The sequence below is a fragment of the Lactuca virosa genome, chromosome 6, assembly GCF_052849685.1.
Source record: "Lactuca virosa cultivar CGN04683 chromosome 6, Lactuca_virosa_CGN04683_v6, whole genome shotgun sequence".
Lineage (NCBI taxonomy): Eukaryota > Viridiplantae > Streptophyta > Magnoliopsida > Asterales > Asteraceae > Lactuca > Lactuca virosa.
This window is the reverse complement of record NC_136431.1, coordinates 177,361,703-177,383,963: the sequence shown is the minus strand read 5'-3', so window position 1 is coordinate 177,383,963 and position 22,261 is coordinate 177,361,703. Positions and strand designations below refer to the sequence as shown.

Here is a 22,261-nt window from a genome sequence, read left to right as displayed (position 1 = left end):
ATTTAATAACAAAAAAAATCTTAAATGAGCCTCCAATGATGTGACACGTGTATGCTTATGTATGTGTGTGAGACATAATGTTAACAAATTTTTCCAACATGATACCGTGTAAGACTATTGATTTAGAAAATTAACTTTTCGATGATATCTCTCAGTAGTGACATATTGAATACGATTTATTAACTGGGAACATAAACAATAGTTGGTGGTCATAATGCGACATCAACCCTTTTTAATAATAAAAATACTACCAAATTCATGGAAAATTCATGATTTTAAACCTTCCATGCAAATTTAAAATTTTTTAGAACTCATCCAAAAATTTTTGCAAACCACGAGAATTACAGTTTTGTCTTATTTTTACATTTACATTGGATCGATATTTGTTCAACATTTATAATATTTTTATTGTGATCAAGATAGATTTGATTAAAATTAATTTTGTTTGGATTTGTTTTTATTTAGGTCGTCGATATCGACATCCTACATAGGATTGTTTTTCATTTTGCAAAATTATGATCGTAGGATCGAATCCAGATCGAAAAATCCTATCAAAATGACACATTATAAGTTTAAAACATAAAAATACATCACCCTAATCTCTTCTAACATAACAAAATGGTGAAATTATAGTGGAATATCATTAACTTAAAAACATAAAGCTAATCAACAAAAGTATCATCAAAATGCCGATACATCATGAATTGCATTTGCATCACAAACTACATAGTACCATAAAATTGAAATTCATAACCCCCTAAAAAGAATTGCACCATTTAACATCATAAGTTCATAACCACTTACCTTTAATAATAAGAAAAGCTGGAAAAGCATCATCATAACCAAAAATTCTTTTAATCACATTAACCACATTAAGAAGAAAATCTGGAACTGGAATGTAACATTAAAACCACTAAAGATAACATATTTTGGTGTATCAATATGCACAACATAGTTTCATTCTTACTAATAATAGCAACATATATACATACACTTTTTGACCTATTAAACAGTAAGCAGTTATAATTTAACTTTTTTTTTTTTTGCTTAATGCTGATGTGGCAAAAAAATACCAAATGGGATGATAAATTGAAGTAAATGTCTAAAAGAATACAATGTACAGAGCAATCTAGTTTTCCAGTTTTACATTCAACGACTTACCTGCAAAAACTAAGATTGGATTGGTGGTTGCCCCAACCATTTTGCACGAAATCCAGTTCCTTTACAATCTGCACAACTTGTTGATCCCTGATACAAACATAAACCCTAATCAGCAATCTTGAATCATACCCCCAAATGAAAAAGAAAGATGATTTGGTTGTCATGTTAATGGGATGAATTTCTTAAACTACTCACCTTTCCTGCACAAATAACGCAGCTTGAATTTCTAGATGGGACTTGACAAAGCATGTTATCACCAAGAATGAAAAACCCTGTGCCACGACACCATTTGCACTCGACATGCCCATTCGACTCGCAAGAAGAACAAGCAATTGGCCTTGGTTGCTGCAACAAAAATAACATAGTTGCTTAGATCTATAGATGCTTCCATCGAATTTGTTATTGAATCGAGAATTTATTGAGAAAACCCTAAATGATGACTTTTAGTTTGTGTATATACCTGAGAGATTAACCAAGCTTGTTCCATACGTTTAAGGAAATTGGAGGAGTTCTCGGAGGTATTCCCCACCATTGAAGCTCTCACAACGCAAATTCCGTCGCCGTTGAAGCGTTTCTGGATCAGACTTACACCGCCGTGACGGAGATGAAAATACCTTCCTGTAAACGATGACTTTGTTGAAATCAGCAACGGTTTGCAAGAACAACTACTACATGTACTCGAAATCATCGATTTCAGGCTTTGATTTAGCAAAATACGTTGATACGAAAGAACAGAGAGAACGATTTCAGCAAACAAACGACTTTATTTTTTAGAGTCGTGGATGACGACAGAAGCCGTTTTCTTGTGGCTTTCTGCACTACAACTTTCACCGGTGGCCCACCGGCGTTTCTTTAATATTTTCTGTTCGTATTAGATAAATTTGTAAAATAAATAATGGTCAGCCTAAGACCGGTAGCGTATCCTATAAACTTAATGCTAAGCACCCTGCGGTGGTGGCGGTGACATGTCATCATGGTAGTGCGGTGAATATGACACAGACCAACGGTTAGGAGTGCGGTAAGCCCATCGTGGAGACATTGTCGCCCAATTTTAACATTTTCTTGTGATCGTTAATTTTTTTGTAAGATGTTGTATGACACCCTATGATGTGAGGAAAATGACATGACACACTAAAATTGTGTTAAGGTGTGGTAAGATCACACCTGTCTAATGTCACATTTTGTCATTACATGTTTTCTTCATGTAACTAACTTCACATTATCAATTTTATGTCAAATTAGCCCCTTACATTATAACACCAGGCTAATGTTACGTTTTATGACTTTATCCTTACAATATGTTTTCTTCGCATAACTAAATTCATATTATCAAATTTATGTCAAATTACCCTCTTACATTTTACATTATAACTGACCATTAAGATATTCACCTCAATCAAGTAGCTTTTTGTAGGTTAAAGAAATAAACACAAATGCACAATGCATCCCTAAGGCAATATAACAAAAGCATATAAAAAAATAATGATTATGTGCATCCCTAACGGCTGGTCATTGTCTTGGAACCGTCAAATATGTGAAGGTGCTTTGCAGCGACAACTTGATTATTTGATCGGCCTTATTGGCAATTCCCAGCCTATAAACTAGAAGGATTCTTGGAGATGGGAATTCGATGGTGTCATGGGGTTTTCTGTGACAACCCGAAAAAAAAATTTGCTTTTAAAATCACAGTCAGTCAACTCAACTGAATGTCAGACTTATTGGAAATGAGTCCTAGTCTGGTTATAGGTCATTCTAAGGAGTTTTAAGCCAAGTACTGTAACGCCTCATTTCTGGTATGTGATTTAATTAAAGTAATTTTCATTTCTTAAAGGGGTACTCGACGAGTCTGTAGCCCGACTCGTCGAGTAGAGACGGGATTTGCATGCGGGTTAAGTTGGCAACTCGACGAGTCCATATCCTTGGACTCGGCGAGTCTGCATGTCTGGATGAAGCCCTAATTTCAAGGGTTTGTACCCTATTTAAACGTCATTATAGCCTCCCACCCCAGCCTCCAGCACCTTTAGAGCATTTCCCCTGTAAACCCTAGCCCCCATTGTTGAGCTTGAGTGTGTTTGTGCCAGTTTGGAAGCTTTGTAAGAGAAGGAAGGAAAGAAGGTCCATAGAAGAGAAAGGAAATCCAAGAGTTAGCTTCCATCTGTTTCTCATTCAGGTAATAAAGTTATTACCTTGTGCATTCCTCCATTAAACCCCTCCCCCCCCCCCCCTTTATGCTTGTTATGTCTCTTTTGGAGCCTTATATGATTCAAAACTTGAGATATGGACTCTCCTGTGGATGGAAACCTTAGATCTGGACGTTATTGAACTCCAGGAGCTCATTATAGCCACCTTTATGCAATCATGGCCTTGTTCCAAACCCTAAGTGCTTAGTATTTGATGATTTTGGGTATTTTAGCCTTATACTCTTGTGCATGCACGTAAAGTTAGAAACTTTACGTGTAAAACCAGTCCTAGAAGCTCAGATCTATGATTTGGAAGCACTAAAATCGATTAGAATCGACTGTATAGTAATAGCATGCTTGGGACTCGGCGAGTTGTTCATACGACTCGGCGAGCCACAGACTGGACGTGTTCATATGATGAAGGAGAACTCGACGAGTTGTCCATACAACTCGGCGAGTCGGATAAAGTTAGACTCGATGTTAGTATCGAAGAAGAACTCGTCGAGTCCTTGCCAAACTCGACGAGTAGAAGCGAGTAGAGGACTAGAATGGATGATAGGGACTCGGCGAGTTGGCGGCCCAACTCAGCGAGTCCGGTCAACTGGAAGTTGACTTTGACCAGGAAGTTGACTTGACCAGGGGTAGATAGTTATTTTACCCTGAGATTAGTAATCAGTATTTGATTTAGTGTTTATGGGATTTGTAGCCGGGGAGTTTCGGAGCAGCAGTCAGGCAGTTTCAGATTTAGCATCTCGGCAGCCAGCGTTACGAGGTGAGTTTTCCTTCCAGTAGGAATGGGTCTACGGCCACAATGTCGGCCCGTTTAGTTAGCTGTAGTTCCGGATTTCGGTCCGATGCAGTAGTTCAGTGTGCTTGATGTCTCTGTGATTCAAGCATGTCTTTGTGTTATGTGTTCCGGACTTCGGTCCGATGCAGTATGTAGTATCTGTGTTTATGCTAGTAGTTATGATTATGCTATGCTATGTTCAGTCAGTTTCCGGACTTCGGTCCAATGCAGTTTCTGGACTTCGGTCTGATGCAGAGGGCAAGGCCCTGGTTAGTTCCGGACTTCGGCCCGATGCAGTTTCCGGACTTCGGTCCGATGCAGAGGGCAAGGCCCTGGTTAGTTCCGGACTTCGGTCCGATGCAGTTTCCGGACTTCGGTCTGATGCAGAGGGCAAGGCCCTGGTTAGTTCCGGACTTCGGTCCGATGCAGTTTCCAGACTTCGGTCTGATGCAGTGGGCAAGGCCCAGTAGTTGTTTTATATGTTATTGTATGGTATGTGGTAGTTTGGGGGAGCTCACTAAGCTTTGTGCTTACAGTTTCAGTTTTTGGTTTCAGGTACTTCCGCTAGTAAGGGGAAGAGCTCGGGATGATGGCATGGCACACACCACAGCTTCAGTTTATCCTGGGATTTTTATTCAGATACTTTGATATGTTTTGACATCAGTTGATTTGATAAACTTATTATGACATTTTGAGACACATGATCCATGGATTTATCTTTTAATATTTGATATGATGATTTAGTAAAGTTTTCAAACGAAAATTTTTGGGTTGTATTTTTGGGATGTTACAAGTACACTTAAGAAAGGAGTGTTAGAATGTACCTACTAGAGACACTGTACAACACTAAAGCCCTAAACTCCAACATGTGGAGTTTACGGCCGTAAACATGAAGTTTACGACCGTAAACATGGAGTTTACGGCCGTAAACATGGAGTTTACGGCCGTAAACCCAATCCTGGCCGTAAACCCAACAGTATATATGTGGTCCTTGATCATTTTCAGCCATTTCTCACATTCCAACCTCAAGAACACTCCTATTCTCTCTCAACTATCATCCCGATCTTCACTCAAGATCTTCAAAAACGTAAGTGTTCTTTCCTAGATTTGTTGTTACACTTCATCTTCTAGTCACACTCTTTGATTCCATCCATGAAAACATCCATTTTTGACTAGATCTTCAAATCTTCAAGTTTCACCAAGAACACCAAGAACATACACTAGTGTTCTTGGCCAAAAACGGCCATTTCAAGCTTCTAGATCGTGAGTACTCTTTCCTATACTTCATATCTACTAAGAATGCCTTGAATCACACCATTGAAACATGCATTTCCCAAGAACATCTTGAGTTTACGGCCCAAGATCCCCCTTGGCCGTAAACTCAATGTTATGGCATGTATGGGCCATAAACCCTCCTAGATGCAAAGCTAGTGACCCAGAAACCTTCCTTGATGAGCATAGGACCTTAAACCACACTCACTTCATAATGTCCATGAGTTTACGGCCGTAAGCTTCTTGCTTGGCCGTAAACTCATCAAAAGCCTTAATAGAGGTGGTCTTTCACACCATTGTGTAGAGTAAAATCCCCTCAAGCTTCCCTAGCCTTCAAACACCCTCATATACAACTTTGACCAGGAGTTTACGGCCGTAAACTACCTTGGCCGTAAACTCAGGACCGTAAACACCAAACCATGGCCTTAAACACTCTTTAGTTGAATCACATGTGATTCCAACACTTGGTCAAAGTGTTTCCTAGTCCCGTGAGGTGTTTCCTTGCATTTGGTTGCTTCTAAACACTATATTTATGTCAATATATGCCATTATATGTCTTTTAGGACTCGTTAAGTCTCGGGACTTCATTCGTGGAACTTCTCATCCTTACACGTGTATTCGTTGAATCACCCACATCAGGTGAGTTCATACCCCGTAATGAATCTTTTAACTGTTTTCAATGTTTTAAGGGGGGAATACAAGTTGAACACAATGTTAATTGTGTAATTGTTTGTTTCAAACATCTTTCAAAATATTACTTATGCCTTTTATAAGTAATCAAAACATTTCAAAAGCTCTTTCAAATTATTACTTTATAGTCTAACAAAACTCCATTTTAAAGTACAAGCATAACTTGGTAGTAAAACGAGTATTTTCAATTACAGTTCAAGTACATTAGTAGTAAACTATAATAGGTATAGTTTAAGGGTTCACAACATACTATAAAACTTACATAGAGGAACATACTATAACACTCACACAGAGGAACATACTATAACAAGTACATGGAGGAACACACCATACTAAGTACCGGGAAAAATCACGTTAATATATTTTTCCGAGTTTGCATTAACTTTAGTACGATTACATGTATCTGGGTTAGCAAACACGAGGTGATAAAAACATAATAATATATCTTTCCGAGTTTGCGTTAACTTTAGTACGATTACACGTATCTGGGTTAGCAGACACGAGGTGATAAAACATAATAATATATATTTCCGAGTTTGCGTTAACTTTAGTACGATTACACGTATCTGGGTTAGCAGACACGAGGTGATAAAACATATTAATATATCTTTCCGAGTTTGCGTTAACTTTAGTACGATTACACGTATCTGGGTTAGCAGACATGAGGTGATAAAACATAATAATATATCTTTCCGAGTTTGCGTTAACTTTAGTACGATTACACGTATCTGGGTTAGCAGACACGAGGTGATAAAACATAATAATATATCTTCCTAGTTACATACGAGTTCACATTAAAACCTTTAATTAACCAACCTAGGACTAAAGGCTATTTTGGACTCCCCGAGGTGTATTGTCCATTTAATACTACCTGGAGTCTGTATTTTATCAAAACGACTCCCTGAGGTGTATTGTACATTTAATACCACCTGGAGTCGGTATTTTTCTACGTTATAGCCAGTAGTGTCACTGCTGAGGTAAAACATTATTTTCCCTATTACATTTAATTTTATGATCTTCTCACCTATTCATTAATGTATAATCTATATTTTGTTAATGCTAGTTCATTTGGGAAAATACACCCTAATACAAGAAACAAACACACATAACATTGGATGCCTTGGTAGAAGGCTACGTTTAGTAGAAAGGACCATAATGCTAACCTTATGATTCCTTAATGTACACATCAAAGGATACATATATATATATATATATATATATATATATATATATATATATATATATATATAAGGATCCGACAGGTAATAGGATGCGTGCTTTCCGCTTCATTTCCTGTTCCTTGTTTGGTTGTGGGCTTGGAACAGATTCACCCAGTCTACTATCTATTCGATTCTAGATATATATGTCCAGTATACATTGAGTCGTCATAAGGGTACCAGGTATGGGTCAAGTCATAGGACACAGAGTCAACGCACAGTTTTCTAGAATAGAACATACTTTCCAAATCAAAACTTTTGGGTATACAAAAACTAGAAACTTACCAGTTAAGGGTTTAATCCATTTTATTAAACCAGGATAAACTTAAAGGACCTTGGGTGATTAACTCTATAATACTTTAGTTCATACAGCATGGTTATATATCATTGATACCCAATAGGTAGTTGGATGTGTGCTCTCCGCCTTACTTCCTGTTCCTTGTTTGGTTGTGGGCTTAGGGCAGATCCACCCAATTAACTCCCTATTCGATATTAGATCATATATAGCCAGTATAAACTAAGTGATTATAGGAGTAATTACTGTGGTCACCATTTTATTATAAGGAATAAGGGTTTTTCTTAAAGAATCTTTTCATTAAATATAAAGGAACTATTACAATTAACTCCATGAGTAACAAGTGAATACACCAGGGTTATATACCACAATGATCAAACAAACTATGGGATGTGTGCTTTCCGCCTTAGGGCAGATGCGCTCAATCGATTGTTTGTTTACTCTGAGTAGTATATCACTTGTATCCATATAGTACCCATAGAAAGGATTGTAGAATCATTTTGACGTATCTTTCATCAAAGTAGAAAATATATGATTTTCTAACAGGAACCGGCGAACTTTTCTAAACCGAACTTACAATTTACTAAATTTTTAACTACATTTTCAACAGCAGTTTACCACAGCATTTTACAACTTACTTACATCACTAAGATCTTATGAACTCACCAGCTTAATTGCTGACCAACTCTTTCAAATAACTTGTATTCTCAGGAGCCTAATAGACAGGTACTTGCACTGGGATTCAGAAGATGGAGCAGTATAGCTTCAAGTCTCGTTTTGTTATTTGTATATGTATTCTATGTTTTGTGATCACACATTGTAAACACTTTCTTTCTAATGAAATGGTTGCTTATTACTTTGATTACTATGATGCATGTCTTGTGATACTAAACATGACGTCCTCCACCCCAGAGCGTTTCCGCCGTTCCGTTTTTGGGGTGTGACAGATTGGTATCAGAGCATTGTTTATAGTGAACTAAGTATATCAACCGATAAAAGATATACAACTATAAATACAATGGGGCTTAAGTGCTCTGGATAATGGTATATTTTATGAGTATAACGATAAGTTATAAAAATATACCTACTTGCTTATACATGTACATACTAGACCAAGTATCACAAGAAGAACAGAACTAAAAGTATTTAAAGGTTGAACATTGTCGTCAAACCTGAACAGTTATGTAATCATAGCTAGGATCAATATAGCTTGATCAACTATATTCATTTGAGATGTGACCGACATGTGTTTGGGAGTGATGTGGTGTTGCAACAGTCTTAAAACTTACCAAATACTAAGTCAAGGGAATACTAGAACAAGTACATTTGAGTTAGAATACTATAGGAGTATTCTATGATACTATAACGCGATAACAAGTTTGAAACATACTAAGTACATTACATTAAAATACTATAGGAGTATTTTAGGCACTACACAAATGACTTATGTGATAACTTAAAAGACCCTTACGGATAGGTCTATAATCTTGCAATGTATGCTTCCAAGGTTATATATAATTGAGATTTTATAGACTTAGAATTTGTAATCTACGCTCCACTACATGTTCCTTGTTTGGTTGTGGTTTTGGAGTATCACTTATTCGAAGGTCTATCTAATCTTAAGTTATATACAACTTGTATACATTGTGCAATTATAGGACTCTGTAAGGATCACCCCATAAAGTTACCTTAAATCTCATAGATTCTTTAGTCACTTCCATTCTCGCACGACAAACCCAGATAGATGTAACCACTTCCTCATAGTAGACAACAGAAGAATCCAGGAGGAACAAGAGCAAGTTCAGGAGAAGTTTCAAAGAAGGATCAACCGAAGTAACCAAAACGTCTTACACGTCACACTAATAAATAATAATCTTGTTAACTTATTGAGCGAGTGGTAGCACTGCTCACATTATGTGTTAGGATTATTTTCTTACATGCAACTGGTAACAGTTATTCAGGTAACAGATATTCATTCGAGGATTGTCATTCCGAATTCATAGAGTTTATTAGGTATAGACTCTTTTATGAATTATTTCCAACACCCTGTGGAAGTCAGGACTAGATACACTCAGACCAAGGTTAACTTGGTTTTAATATCACTCGTACCATACCTACTTCTACCCACTGCTCTAGGCATATCTCAACAGTGTCGCCTAAAACATTGGGAATGGTCCGGCGAAGCGTGAAACTAATTAGTACATTTAAGATGATGGAATACGACTAACAATGGGCATCATTTCTCACTAGATCATTTTTTCCATGCAACAGAATCATGTCTACACCAGGAAGGAACCAGCCAACAGGCGAGGCACCAATTCTGCAGATAGACACTGCTACTTTCCAGGCTGCGGTCACAGCTGTTGTGACAGCCGTCATGGCACATCTCAATGCTAATCACAATAACGATCAAGGGAAACAGCTAGCGTCTGGTGACAAGGACACCCCCGATCACAAACCTACGAGCAGGAAGCGAAAATCCCGGTATAACAAGGCAAAAAGGCCGGCTCAAGGTTCTAACAAGAGACGACAACCCATGACTACCCCCATAGCCACAACAACAGTCGCAACATCTGGCACTTCAGCTACCACTACCACCCCCGGCAAGCAATATGCAGGAAATCTCCCAGAGTGCGACAGATGCACTTACCACCACCACAGAGCTTGCCGAGAGCTGCAATGCACTAATTGCGGCAGAAAGGGGCACACTGCCCGTTCCTGCAGGGCGCCGACAGGGCCAATTCCCCAAGTGAACTTGGCCTGTTTCAAGTGCGGCAAATCAGGACACTTTAAAAGGAACTGTCCAATAGAGAGGGAAGACGCAGAAGCTCGTTCCTGTGAAACCCCGACTCAGCATATCACTTCAACCACCGATGCGGGTATAGTTTAGGTATGCCATGCATGTGGTGAAATGGGTCACGCCAAGAAAGACTGCCCAACAGAGGGAGGCGACGGAGGAGGAGGAAGAATCTAACAAAAAGACATAAACGAACCGCGAGGAATCCCGCTTTTGAGATTTTGGTACGTCTTAAAAACAAGTATTGGTTTAAAACTTAATTTATAATAATATATGACTAAAACTTGGGGATAACACTTAAAAGTAATTATAATAACTCACCCATAGGAACAAGTCACAGCATTCAAAAGAACTAAAGGATCCGTTTAGAGAAGCTATGATGGCTGAACATATACATCAGGGTTGTGCATAACTAAGATGCCGCAGACTTAGAGTGAGTAATTCCGCCTTAATTCCTGTTCCTTGTCTGGTTGTGGATTTGAGGCAGAGTTACTCAGTCGGTCGTCCAATTCATCTTAAATATTCGTAACTTGTATATTCCAGGCGATCGTAGTGGTACCAAGGAGGATCGTAGTTTAAAGTATCAATACTAGTTATCAAAACACTTTCGCAGTATGTACGCGCACATCGCGGTACGATACGTAGGAGTGTTAACATAAAGGGGAAAACAGAAAACACTAGAACATTTACAAAGAGTACAATTTCGAACACACTAGAAGTACATAGTCGAGCGCACTAAGAGTACATTTCGAACGTGCTAAGGATACATCATCGTATAACATACATTCCCTTCTAATCGGCCGAACTTTGTTCAGTAAAGAGTCCGATGCTATCATTCTTCATAAATTGGCGTGGTCCTCACCATACTAAAGTTCATATGTTTCTATCGCCTCGATCAGCAAGTTCTCGAAGCTTTCGTCATTCATATCGGCAGTCCAACATAAACCTCAGTTTTATCTCTCGTATTCTAAACCCCAAAGTACTCATGCGAAGAGTACTTTGTCCTCCGAAACCTCATCGTCGAATGTCCGCAGACCATCATGGAATACCACTCGTCCAGCAGACCCAGTTCGAGCAGAGAGGCTATGGACGAATACAACCCACCTATCACTATACAGTGTAGACACGAGGGTGGTATATGATCATGATTATGCAGATTCAGTATGTGTGTTTCCGCCCTATCTCCTGTTCCCTGTGTGGTTGTGGACCTGGGGCAGAGTCGCACATCCGACCGTCTTACTAATCCTAATTATATACGACTTGTATACACGCAGTGATGATAGAGGGACCAAGTACAAATCCTATCATGAACACCAGGGAAAAAATATCCAGGTCTACGAGTAGGTATTCTGCAAATCAGAGGAGCGCAACCCCAGCAGTACTGTAAGAAAGCTAATTTCGGGACGAAATTCCCTCTAACAGAGGGATGATGTGACAACCCGAAAAAAAATTTGCTTTTAAAATCACAGTCAGTCAACTCAACTGAGTGTCAGACTTATTGGAAATGAGTCCTAGTCTGGTTATAGGCCATTCTAAGGAGTTTTAAGCCAAGTACACTTAAGAAAGGAGTGTTAGAATGTACCTGCTAGAGACATTGTACAACACTAAAGCCCTAAACTCCAACATGTGGAGTTTACGGCCGTAAACATGGAGTTTACGACCGTAAACAAGGAGTTTACGGCCGTAAACCCAAGAGTATATATGTGGTCCTTGATCATTTTCAGCCATTTCTCACATTCCAACCTCAAGAACACTCCTGTTCTCTCTCAACTATCATCCCAATCTTCACTCGAGATCTTCAAAAACATAAGTGTTCTTTCCTATATTTGTTGTTACACTTCATCTTCTAGTCACACTCTTTGATTCCATCCATGAAAACATCCATTTTTGACTAGATCTTCAAATCTTCAAGTTTCACTAAGAACACCAAGAACACACACTAGTGTTCTTGGCCAAAAACGGCCATTTCAAGCTTCTAGATCGTGAGTACTCTTTCCTATACTTCATATCTACTAAGAATGCCTTGAATCACACCATTGAAACATGCATTTCCCAAGAACATCTTGAGTTTACGGCCCAAGATCCCCCTTGGCCGTAAACTCAATGTTATGGCATGTATGGGCCATAAACCCTCCTAGATGCAAAGCTAGTGACCCAGAAACCTTCCTTGATGAGCATAGGACCTTAAACCACACTCACTTCATAATGTCCATGAGTTTACGGCCGTAAGCTTCTTGCTTGGCCGTAAACTCATCAAAAGCCTCAATAGAGGTGGTCTTTCACACCATTGTGTAGAGTAAAATCACCTCAAGCTTCCCTAGCCTTCAAACACCCTCATATACAACTTTGACCAGGAGTTTACGGCCGTAAACTACCTTAGCCGTAAACTTAGGACCGTAAACACCAAACCATGGCCTTAAACACTCTTTAGTTGAATCACATGTGATTCCAACACTTGGTCAAAGTGTTTCCTAGTCCCGTGAGGTGTTTCCTTGCATTTGGTTGCTTCTAAACACTATATTTATGTCAATATATGCCATTATATGTCTTTTAGGACTCGTTAAGTCTCGGGACTTCATTCGTGGAACTTCTCATCCTTACACGTGTATTCGTTGAATCACCCACATCAGGTGAGTTCATACCCCGTAATGAATCTTTTAACTGTTTTCAATGTTTTAAGGGGGGAATACAAGTTGAACACAATGTTAATTGTGTAATTGTTTGTTTCAAACATCTTTCAAAATATTACTTATGCCTTTTATAAGTGATCAAAACATTTCAAAAGCTCTTTCAAGTTATATTACTTTATAGTCTAACAAAACTCTGTTTTAAAGTACAAGCATAACTTGGTAGTAAAACGATATTTTCAATAACAGTTCAAGTACATTAGTAGTAAACTATAATAGGTATAGTTTAAGGGTTCACAACATACTATAAAACTTACATAAAGGAACATACTATAACACTTACATAGAGGAACATACTATAACAAGTACATGGAGGAACACACCATACTAAGTACCAGGAAAAATCACGTTAATATATCTTTCCGAGTTTGCGTTAACTTTAGTACGATTACACATATATGGGTTAGCAAACACGAGGTGATAAAAACATAATAATATATCTTTCCGAGTTTGCGTTAACTTTAGTACGATTACACGTATCTGGGTTAGCAGACACGAGGTGATAAAACATAATAATATATATTTCCGAGTTTGCGTTAACTTTAGTACGATTACACGTATCTGGGTTAGCAGACACGAGGTGATAAAACATAATAATATATCTTCCTAGTTACATACGAGTTCACATTAAAACCTTTAATTAACCAACCTAGGACTAAAGGCTATTTTAGACTCCCCGAGGTGTATTGTCCATTTAATACTACCTGGAGTCTGTATTTTATCAAAACGACTCCCTGAGGTGTATTGTACATTTAATACCACCTGGAGTCGGTATTTTTCTACGTTATAGCCAGTAGTGTCACTGCTAAGGTAAAACATTATTTTCCCTATTACATTTAATTTTATGATCTTCTCACCTATTCATTAATGTATAATCTATATTTTGTTAATGATAGTTCATTTGGGAAAATACACCCTAATACAAGAAACAAACACACATAACATTGGATGCTTGGTAGAAGGCTACGTTTAGTAGAAAGGACCATAATGCTAACCTTATGATTCCTTAATGTACACATCAAAGGATACATATATATATATATATATATATATATATATATATATATATATATATATATATATATATATATATATATATATATATATATATATATATATATAAGGATCCGACAGGTAATAGGATGCGTGCTTTCCGCTTCATTTCTTGTTCCTTGTTTGGTTGTGGGCTTGGAACAGATTCACCCAGTCTACTATCTATTCGATTCTAGATATATATGTCCAGTATACATTGAGTCGTCATAAGGGTACCAGGTATGGGTCAAGTCATAGGACACAGAGTCAACGCACAGTTTTCTAGAATAGAACATACTTTCCAAATCAAAACTTTTGGGTATACAAAAACTAGAAACTTACCAGTTAAGGGTTTAATCCATTTTATTAAACCAGGATAAACTTAAAGGACCTTGGGTGATTAACTCTATAATACTTTAGTTCATACAGCATGGTTATATATCATTGATACCCAATAGGTAGTTGGATGTGTGCTCTCCGCCTTACTTCCTGTTCCTTGTTTGGTTGTGGGCTTAGGGCAGATCCACCCAATTAACTCCCTATTCGATATTAGATCATATATAGCCAGTATAAACTAAGTGATTATAGGAGTAATTACTGTGGTCACCATTTTATTATAAGGAATAAGGGTTTTTCTTAAAGAATCTTTTCATTAAATATAAAGGAACTATTACAATTAACTCCATGAGTAACAAGTGAATACACCAGGGTTATATACCACAATGATCAAACAAACTATGGGATGTGTGCTTTCCGCCTTAGGGCAGATGCGCTCAATCGATTGTTTGTTTACTCTGAGTAGTATATCACTTGTATCCATTTAGTACCCATAGAAAGGATTGTAGAATCATTTTTACGTATCTTTCATCAAAGTAGAAAATATAGGATTTTCTAACAGGAACCGGCGAACTTTTCTAAACCGAACTTACAATTTACTACATTTTTAACTACCTTTTCAACAGCAGTTTACCACAGCATTTTACAACTTACTTACATCACTAAGATCTTATGAACTCACCAGCTTAATTGCTGACCAACTCTTTCAAATAACTTGTATTCTCAGGAGCCTAATAGACAGGTACTTGCACTGGGATTCAGAAGATGGAGCAGTATAGCTTCAAGTCTCGTTTTGTTATTTGTATATGTATTTTATGTTTTGTGATCACACATTGTAAACACTTTCTTTCTAATGAAATGGTTGCTTATTACTTTGATTACTATGATGCATGTCTTGTGATACTAAACATGACGTCCTCCACCCCAGAGTGTTTTCGCCGTTCCGGTTTTGGGGTGTGACATTTTCGGTTCATGATACTAGGTAACTTACTGAAATGGCTTCGCCTCTGGATGGTCTTTCGGTTACGAGATGGAATTGAAGTGTGCACCGAAAGATAAATATTTTTTATCATCACTTCCTACTAGGTGGAATTTAAGTATTAAATGTTTGGAGCTCCCTTCTTTGGTGTGTCCTTTGTGTGATGGTCATGTGGAGAAAATTGATCATCTTTTTTTTATTATGTGAATTGGTGGGTTCTATTTAGCGAAGAGTCTTTAGATGGATTGATATAGTGTTTCCTGGTTAGGATTCGTGACGACACATGCTTGATTGGCTAGATATGGTCTCGTTATCCACACACACACACACACACACACACACACACACACACAGAGAGAGAGAGAGAGAGAGAGAGAAAATCGATTATTCAAACGGTCCTTTAGGTGATGTGGAGGTTTCGAAATTTTATTTTATTTTGTGAAATGGTTTCGTCTAAAATTTTGATTTTGATGATACGATATGTTGTATAATTGGTTTGCTCATAAAAACAATAAGGTTAAAGTTAGTTAGGTTGATTGGCTTCAATATTTTAGCTATCTTTTTGTAATTTCTAGCTTCCTGCTAGTTTTGTGTTTAATGTTAAGTTGTTAAAAAAATGTTTATTTACTAATGTTTTGAATTAGCCTATTACATTATAAGGGGGCATTTGGGATTTCTTATTTAAACAACTTACGTTTTTTGTTATGAATTAGCCTCTTACATTATAAGGGAGCATTTGGGATTTCTTATTTAAACAACTTATGTCTTTTGTAAAGTGTTTATTAGCTTATACAATATCAAAATGTAGTTTACGAAAAATATGTTCGTATTAGATTATAAAAAATGGTAAATACAATCTGAACGGTCTACGCCAACCCGTCCAAGGTCAATCAGGTAACACTAACAATAATTTAGGTGAACCTCATGTATACTGTATCAAACACAACAAATAGATAAGTTGATTTTTAGTGTTTGACAAATTCGGGTTATCTTTAAAATGACCCACAAAGTCATACTTATAGTATTGACTTATTTGTTTTCTTATATATAACAGTTTATCATTTTATCATTTATAATTATAATTTTTACAAAATTTTATATAACAAAATATATTTCCTGCTCTGTAAAAAGTATTTTGTTGAATTTTAAGATTTACAAATTTTGTTCTTGGCACATGGAAAGGAGTATTCCTCATTGCTCTTATAATTACATTTCTTGTAAGTTCTAATATTGGTGTGTGAGAGCGTGCTCTATAGCCTTATAAAACAATCAATTCAAAGAAACAAGTATAATCGCACAACACACAACAATTAATGATAAGCAATTAAGGAGGAAATGTGCAACAATTAATACAAAGAAAACAAGGACATATGAAGTATGATGTTGAGATGAGAGGATACTTTTATATGTTATTAGCAAGTTAAAGTGGTCAAAATATGAAACTTTGTAAGACTTTAGTGGCTTTAATGATATACTTTGTGTCAAAGTTAAGTGTCAAAATCTTCACTAAAACCACTAAACTTTGATATATTTTTCTATTGTGACAATTTTAACCTAACATATAGCAAATCATTGGTCAAAGTGGTTGACTTAGGAAAAACTATCAAACTTTGGTGGCTTTCATTGACGAAACTAAAATATAATAATTAAACCATAAAAATTGTAAAACATAATGGCTTTTATGTACTTTACCCTCAAAACAAGGGTAACATGGCCAATTTAACCAAGAAAATCAAAAGCAAAAGCAAAGTACAAATATTTCACTTTTGGTCTTCCATCAAGGGTATTCATTTGCCAAAACAAAGTACAAATAGTTCAAGTAATAGATGTTATCAATCATAAACAATGTTTACAAATTTTTCACCTCAAATCCCACATAATATAATCACACACACAAAATGAATACTATGTTTTAAAAATGCTCTTTCACCTCTTATACAACCTTCATGGGAAAATCCCTTCAAAGCATAACTTGCTACAACATAAGTCAAAATTGTTTTCATTACACAAGTAGCTTTAAATTCAATCTCATTCTTCTTAAGTGGAACCCGAATATTGCATTACTAGACTTTTTTGTTTCACAAGTTCATGAAGATCTTGAACAATTTTGAAAACCGAATCGGGTCTTGCTAATCTCAATGCATTTTGTGACATTGTCTTGAGTTCATGTGCTTTTGGACCAAACCATTGACCAACAATTTCTGCAATCTCTTTAGGTGACTTTGAAAATTTCCCACATCCGTTTTCCACTACATAAGGTACATTTCCAACTTCCTGCAGAATATCAGATTTGTAAGGTGTCGAGACAAAGTGACCATTTTACCCTTGCATTCTGAAATCAACTTTAATAACAAAATTACCTGGCCAGCTATGTAATCGTTTAGAATGATGGGGAGACCTCGGATCATGGCTTCTGCAATTGTGCCTGGACCAGCCTATGAGAAATAAAAAAGGGTCAATGAAAAAGTCAACATGGACTTTTGACTTTTTAAGTGTCAAAAAAGTAATATTATAATCTTGAAATTGGAAAGAGTTATCGTATTTGTGCATAGAGAATTGATTTGAGTATCGGTTAAATGCTTATTTATGCAGCAATGTTTCACTTTTTTACCAGTTTATAAAACAATGTTTGTATAAAAAATAAGGTTAATCTCAAAAAAGACGTAATATTTTGTGTTTTTTTTCCGGATTAAACCTCGAATTTATTTTTTTTCTGAAAAAGACCTTGTATTTTTTCATTTTTTCCGATCTGGCCCTTTTAGTAAAAAAAAATTGTAAAATGTGAGGGTTTTTTTTCGAGAAAAACTAAAAAAATTGAGGGTTTATTTGGAAGCATTTAGAAGGTTAAGGGTTTTTTCGGGAAAAAAAAACAAAGTTGAGGGCTTTTTTCGGAAAAAATGAAAAAATACAAGGTCTTTTTCAGGCAAAAAAAAAATTGAGTTTTAATCCGGAAAAAACACAAAATATTACGTCTTTTTTGAGATTAAACCAGAAAAATATTGTATATTTCGTATAAAAAAACCACTTTATTTGCATAAATACAAATTTAACCCAAAAATCTAAGTCAAAAAATTGAAAATTTGGAGGTGAATAGAAGGAAGCAGTTTACCTTTGTGATAATACAATCACAAGCACCCATGCATTCTTCCATCTTAGTGACAAATCCCTTCACCTGTAAACAATATGAATCCATGGCTTAAAATGTATCTTCTAAAATCTGATTACTTACTAAATAAATTTAATTTATAATGAAAGGAAAATATGAAAAAAGTAAAAATTTGAAATATACCTGGATAGGAATCTTCCATTCAGCTGAAAGCAATTTGGTAGTGAGTTTTTTATTTCTACCACAAATGACAAGAACTTGACCAATTGGCTCACCAAGATTTTCATCATATAATGCTTTTCCTAATGCTTTAGCTGTGGCTTCAATGGGCCCCATCCCCTCCCCACCCCCCATCAGTAACACTGCAGGTAGATCCTCATCCATACCAAGCTCCCTCCTCAATTCATCCTATTCATTTGTTTTTTAAAAAAAAAATGTTTCTTTTTGTACTTTCTTTGACTTTTTTAAAAACCCTTTTTCCGGTTTTTAAAAAAGTTAAAGAAAAGCAGAATGTACTTTCACCATCTTAGTGATTTGGTCATTAAGTATTATAACAATAGTTCAATGGAGAAATCGATAAAATATACTCAATAGTTAAGTGGCTAAATGAATATAATGGTGAAAGTACAAGTGTCAAACATTTGTTATATTTTCAAGAAAGATTCAAACAAACCTTGGGCCTAATGGGCTTAACAAAAGAAGGTCGAACAGGAAGCCCATAAACTTTTATTTGAGAAGATTGGAGTCCAGCTTTTAAGGCCCGTTTTGCCACCTCTTCTGTAGGGCAATAGCATCTTGTTACAAGTTTATGAAACCTATCAAATAAACAACAAACCAAAATCACAATCTTTCTAGGGCTATTTTCGATTATGAGGATGAGAAGGGTATTCACGTCTTTTAAACAAAACGGGTATTGGGTGGGTCAAAAGGTTGAAACTTTTGTCACATTGACATCAGTCTGAGTCTCAGTTCAATGCATGTCAATACAGTACAATCTATCATGTCATGAGTAACAGAATAAGTTTGAGTGGAAAACAAACCATGTAGGATGACAAGTGCTTAAATCGGTGACCACTGTAGTAAATACAATCTTGTCCAAAAGACCCTTTGACCTCAAGACACGAAGTGGTACATGTTGCATTAGAGGATGTACACTGATGATGATATCAGGCTGATACTTCATTAGACCTTTTGCAACCTCTCTGTGATGATAAGGAGATTAGTGAAGTGTAATTTCTATGGTGTAAAGGGAAACAAATAGTGTTGAATGAACAAATAGCAACATGTTTTCATTGATTTGTTTATTATAGCTAATTATCTGATTCTGATTACTCAATAATCACTTTAAACACACACAACCAAACACCCTCTATGTTAAAAGTTAGAGAATCAAGACGCACACATGAAGGTGGACCTATTATTTAGTCACCCATAGAAACTTTTATAAAAAGAAGCTTATTAGCTATAATATTAGTGTGCACAAATTCTCCAAATATAAGCAACATACCAAAAACATAAATCCAAAGAAAACAACATCAAAAAAGTAATCAATTTGAATGTTAAATAGGAAGACAAGAATCTTCACCTTGCTATAAACGTGGAAGTGGCAGCAAAATTCGATTGGTGCACCACACGAGGAGCAGAAGCATAATATGTCATCCTCCATAAGGATCCATGTTTAACCAAAAAATTATAACTTCTTGGCAATTGATTAAATGGCCATGGAGTATGATCTGTCCATAGATCAGTCACAAACACCTGAAAAAACACAGATTTTTGAACCATAAAGAACACATTCATGATTAATGGAAACTAAAAGAATATACTTTAACAAACCAACCTCATATTCATCACCAAATTTCTCATTAAACGCCCATTTAATTGCTTCAGCAGAAGCCCGATGTCCACCACCTGTGTCGCTCATCAAAATGAGCACTTTTTTCTTACCATTAGACTCAAAACCACTCAAAGGCAATGTTTCATCCTCCAAAACACCACCATTATCTTCTAATCCACTAATATTCCCTGAACTAAGCTTAACAGAAGCAAACCCAAGTGGAATCCTGTCGCAATGAAACCTAACGAACTTATTAAACTCATTGAAGAACTTATTGATACTAGAAGCGCCTCGGGTTCCTGAACTCAATGAACCCACAAGTTTTAATGATTTCCTTCTCCCACCAGCCCAAAAATCCCCAACTTTTCTGTCGCACTGCACAAAATTAGAGAGAACCGAGGAATACCCATCTAAACTCAAGCACTTAGTGTTGGAATCAAATGCGAAGTTAGTCAATTTGGATAAAAATTTGACGGCATTATTGGTTTCTAAAGTTACAGATGAAGACGATGACGAAGATGACGATGACTGCATAGCTACTATCTTCTAATTCTTCTAATTCTTCTAATTCTTCTGATTCTTAAGTAATCAAGTCATATACCCGAAAAAAAAAGGGAAACGCGTATTCGTTTTTCTTCTCGAGAAAGAAAAGGATTTGAGAGATGAAACTGACAAAATCCCCAACTGGGTTGGAATGAATTGACAGGAAAACGGATAAGTTCGTGGTTTTTTGAAGAGAGGGAGGGAAATATGAAGAGGGGTTTGCAACCACATAGATAGGATTTAGGAACAAAGGTAATATTCCATGGATTTAGAAGTTATATACCCTTTTTTCAGAGGCTTTGGAATGTATGTCGATACAAAGAAAGACTCGTTGTGAGAGGGAAATGCGTTAACAAATCTCGCCCAATCGGAAACTGGTGGTGGTTGTGTGTGCGGTGGTGGTGGTCATGTCTATCACGCCCGGGTTTGTTTGGTTGTTTAATCGTTTACTGCTTTTCCATATTTGAGGTTTTTTTAGGGTTTTTAGAATTTAGTAGACAAAGTTATTGTCCAATTTGTGCTACTATGTCTCCATTTGTTTATTTAAATTGAAATTTGGATTTCAAAGTTGTATACATCAAATTGTAATTGTGATTAACTGGATCCATTTGGTTGTGGAATAAATTGATTTGACGATTTCACCTAACATTAATCATTAATCACATGTTCATTCTTAATTTATAAAATATTTAGTTTAAATAGATGTCTTTTTATTGTTAAACAACTTATATGAAACTAATTTTTTGTTTTATATTTAATTTTTAAAAAAAATCATATCACTATGGAAGTATTTTGGGGGATAATCCATGTCGAATCGGTGATATGGGCAGAGCATATGACCGGTGCAAATGAAACTTTTATAATCTTTAAACAACTCGATTAAAATATGGTGTGTGGGTTCTTTTAAAGATGCTAGGAATGAAATCTGAATATTATCATTTGATAATAGTAGTTTTAAACTCTATCTTTATATAATGTTTCGTTTTTCACAAATAATTTTTTTCATTTTTAAATAAGGTAAAACATCATCTACATAAAACTCAAATTAAGAAAACTCATTTGTTTCAAAATACACTTGTTAAAAATCGGAGTAATATAGAAAATGTGGAATCTCCAATGTTGCTGATGAGTGTGTACAGACACATCTTCGTCTTCCCACGATCACCAATGGTATCTAGAAAACATTTAATACATAACTGTAAGCCAAAACTTAATGAGTTCCCTCAAAATACCACACACCACAAGTGTGTACATAAGAGCCTACAGTTTGTCTAGGCCGCCTCGCAAGGCTTATAGGATGCATAGACCGCTTTACGTCACTACTGGCAGATCACTAATGAAT

The 22,261-nt window shown here is 36.2% G+C and overlaps 2 protein-coding genes across 2 annotated transcripts; both read right to left on the bottom strand.

The window, feature by feature from the left end:
• Nucleotides 1-1,070: 1,070 nt before the first annotated feature.
• LOC145120403 (DnaJ/Hsp40 cysteine-rich domain superfamily protein) lies at nucleotides 1,071-1,980 on the bottom strand. The gene is made up of 3 exons (XM_079056232.1): nucleotides 1,622-1,980; nucleotides 1,357-1,506; nucleotides 1,071-1,248 (listed from the first exon to the last, which is right to left on the bottom strand). The coding sequence occupies exons 1-3, from the start codon at nucleotides 1,847-1,849 to the stop codon at nucleotides 1,171-1,173; spliced, it is 456 nt and encodes a 151-aa protein (XP_078912358.1). The 5' UTR covers nucleotides 1,850-1,980; the 3' UTR covers nucleotides 1,071-1,170.
• A 15,264-nt stretch (nucleotides 1,981-17,244) lies between these two features.
• MGD1 (monogalactosyl diacylglycerol synthase 1) lies at nucleotides 17,245-21,391 on the bottom strand. Its single transcript, XM_079055362.1, has 8 exons — nucleotides 20,380-21,391; nucleotides 20,125-20,297; nucleotides 19,580-19,741; nucleotides 19,213-19,354; nucleotides 18,723-18,947; nucleotides 18,543-18,605; nucleotides 17,794-17,868; nucleotides 17,245-17,707 (listed from the first exon to the last, which is right to left on the bottom strand). The coding sequence occupies exons 1-8, from the start codon at nucleotides 20,908-20,910 to the stop codon at nucleotides 17,471-17,473; spliced, it is 1,608 nt and encodes a 535-aa protein (XP_078911488.1). The 5' UTR covers nucleotides 20,911-21,391; the 3' UTR covers nucleotides 17,245-17,470.
• Nucleotides 21,392-22,261: the final 870 nt, after the last annotated feature.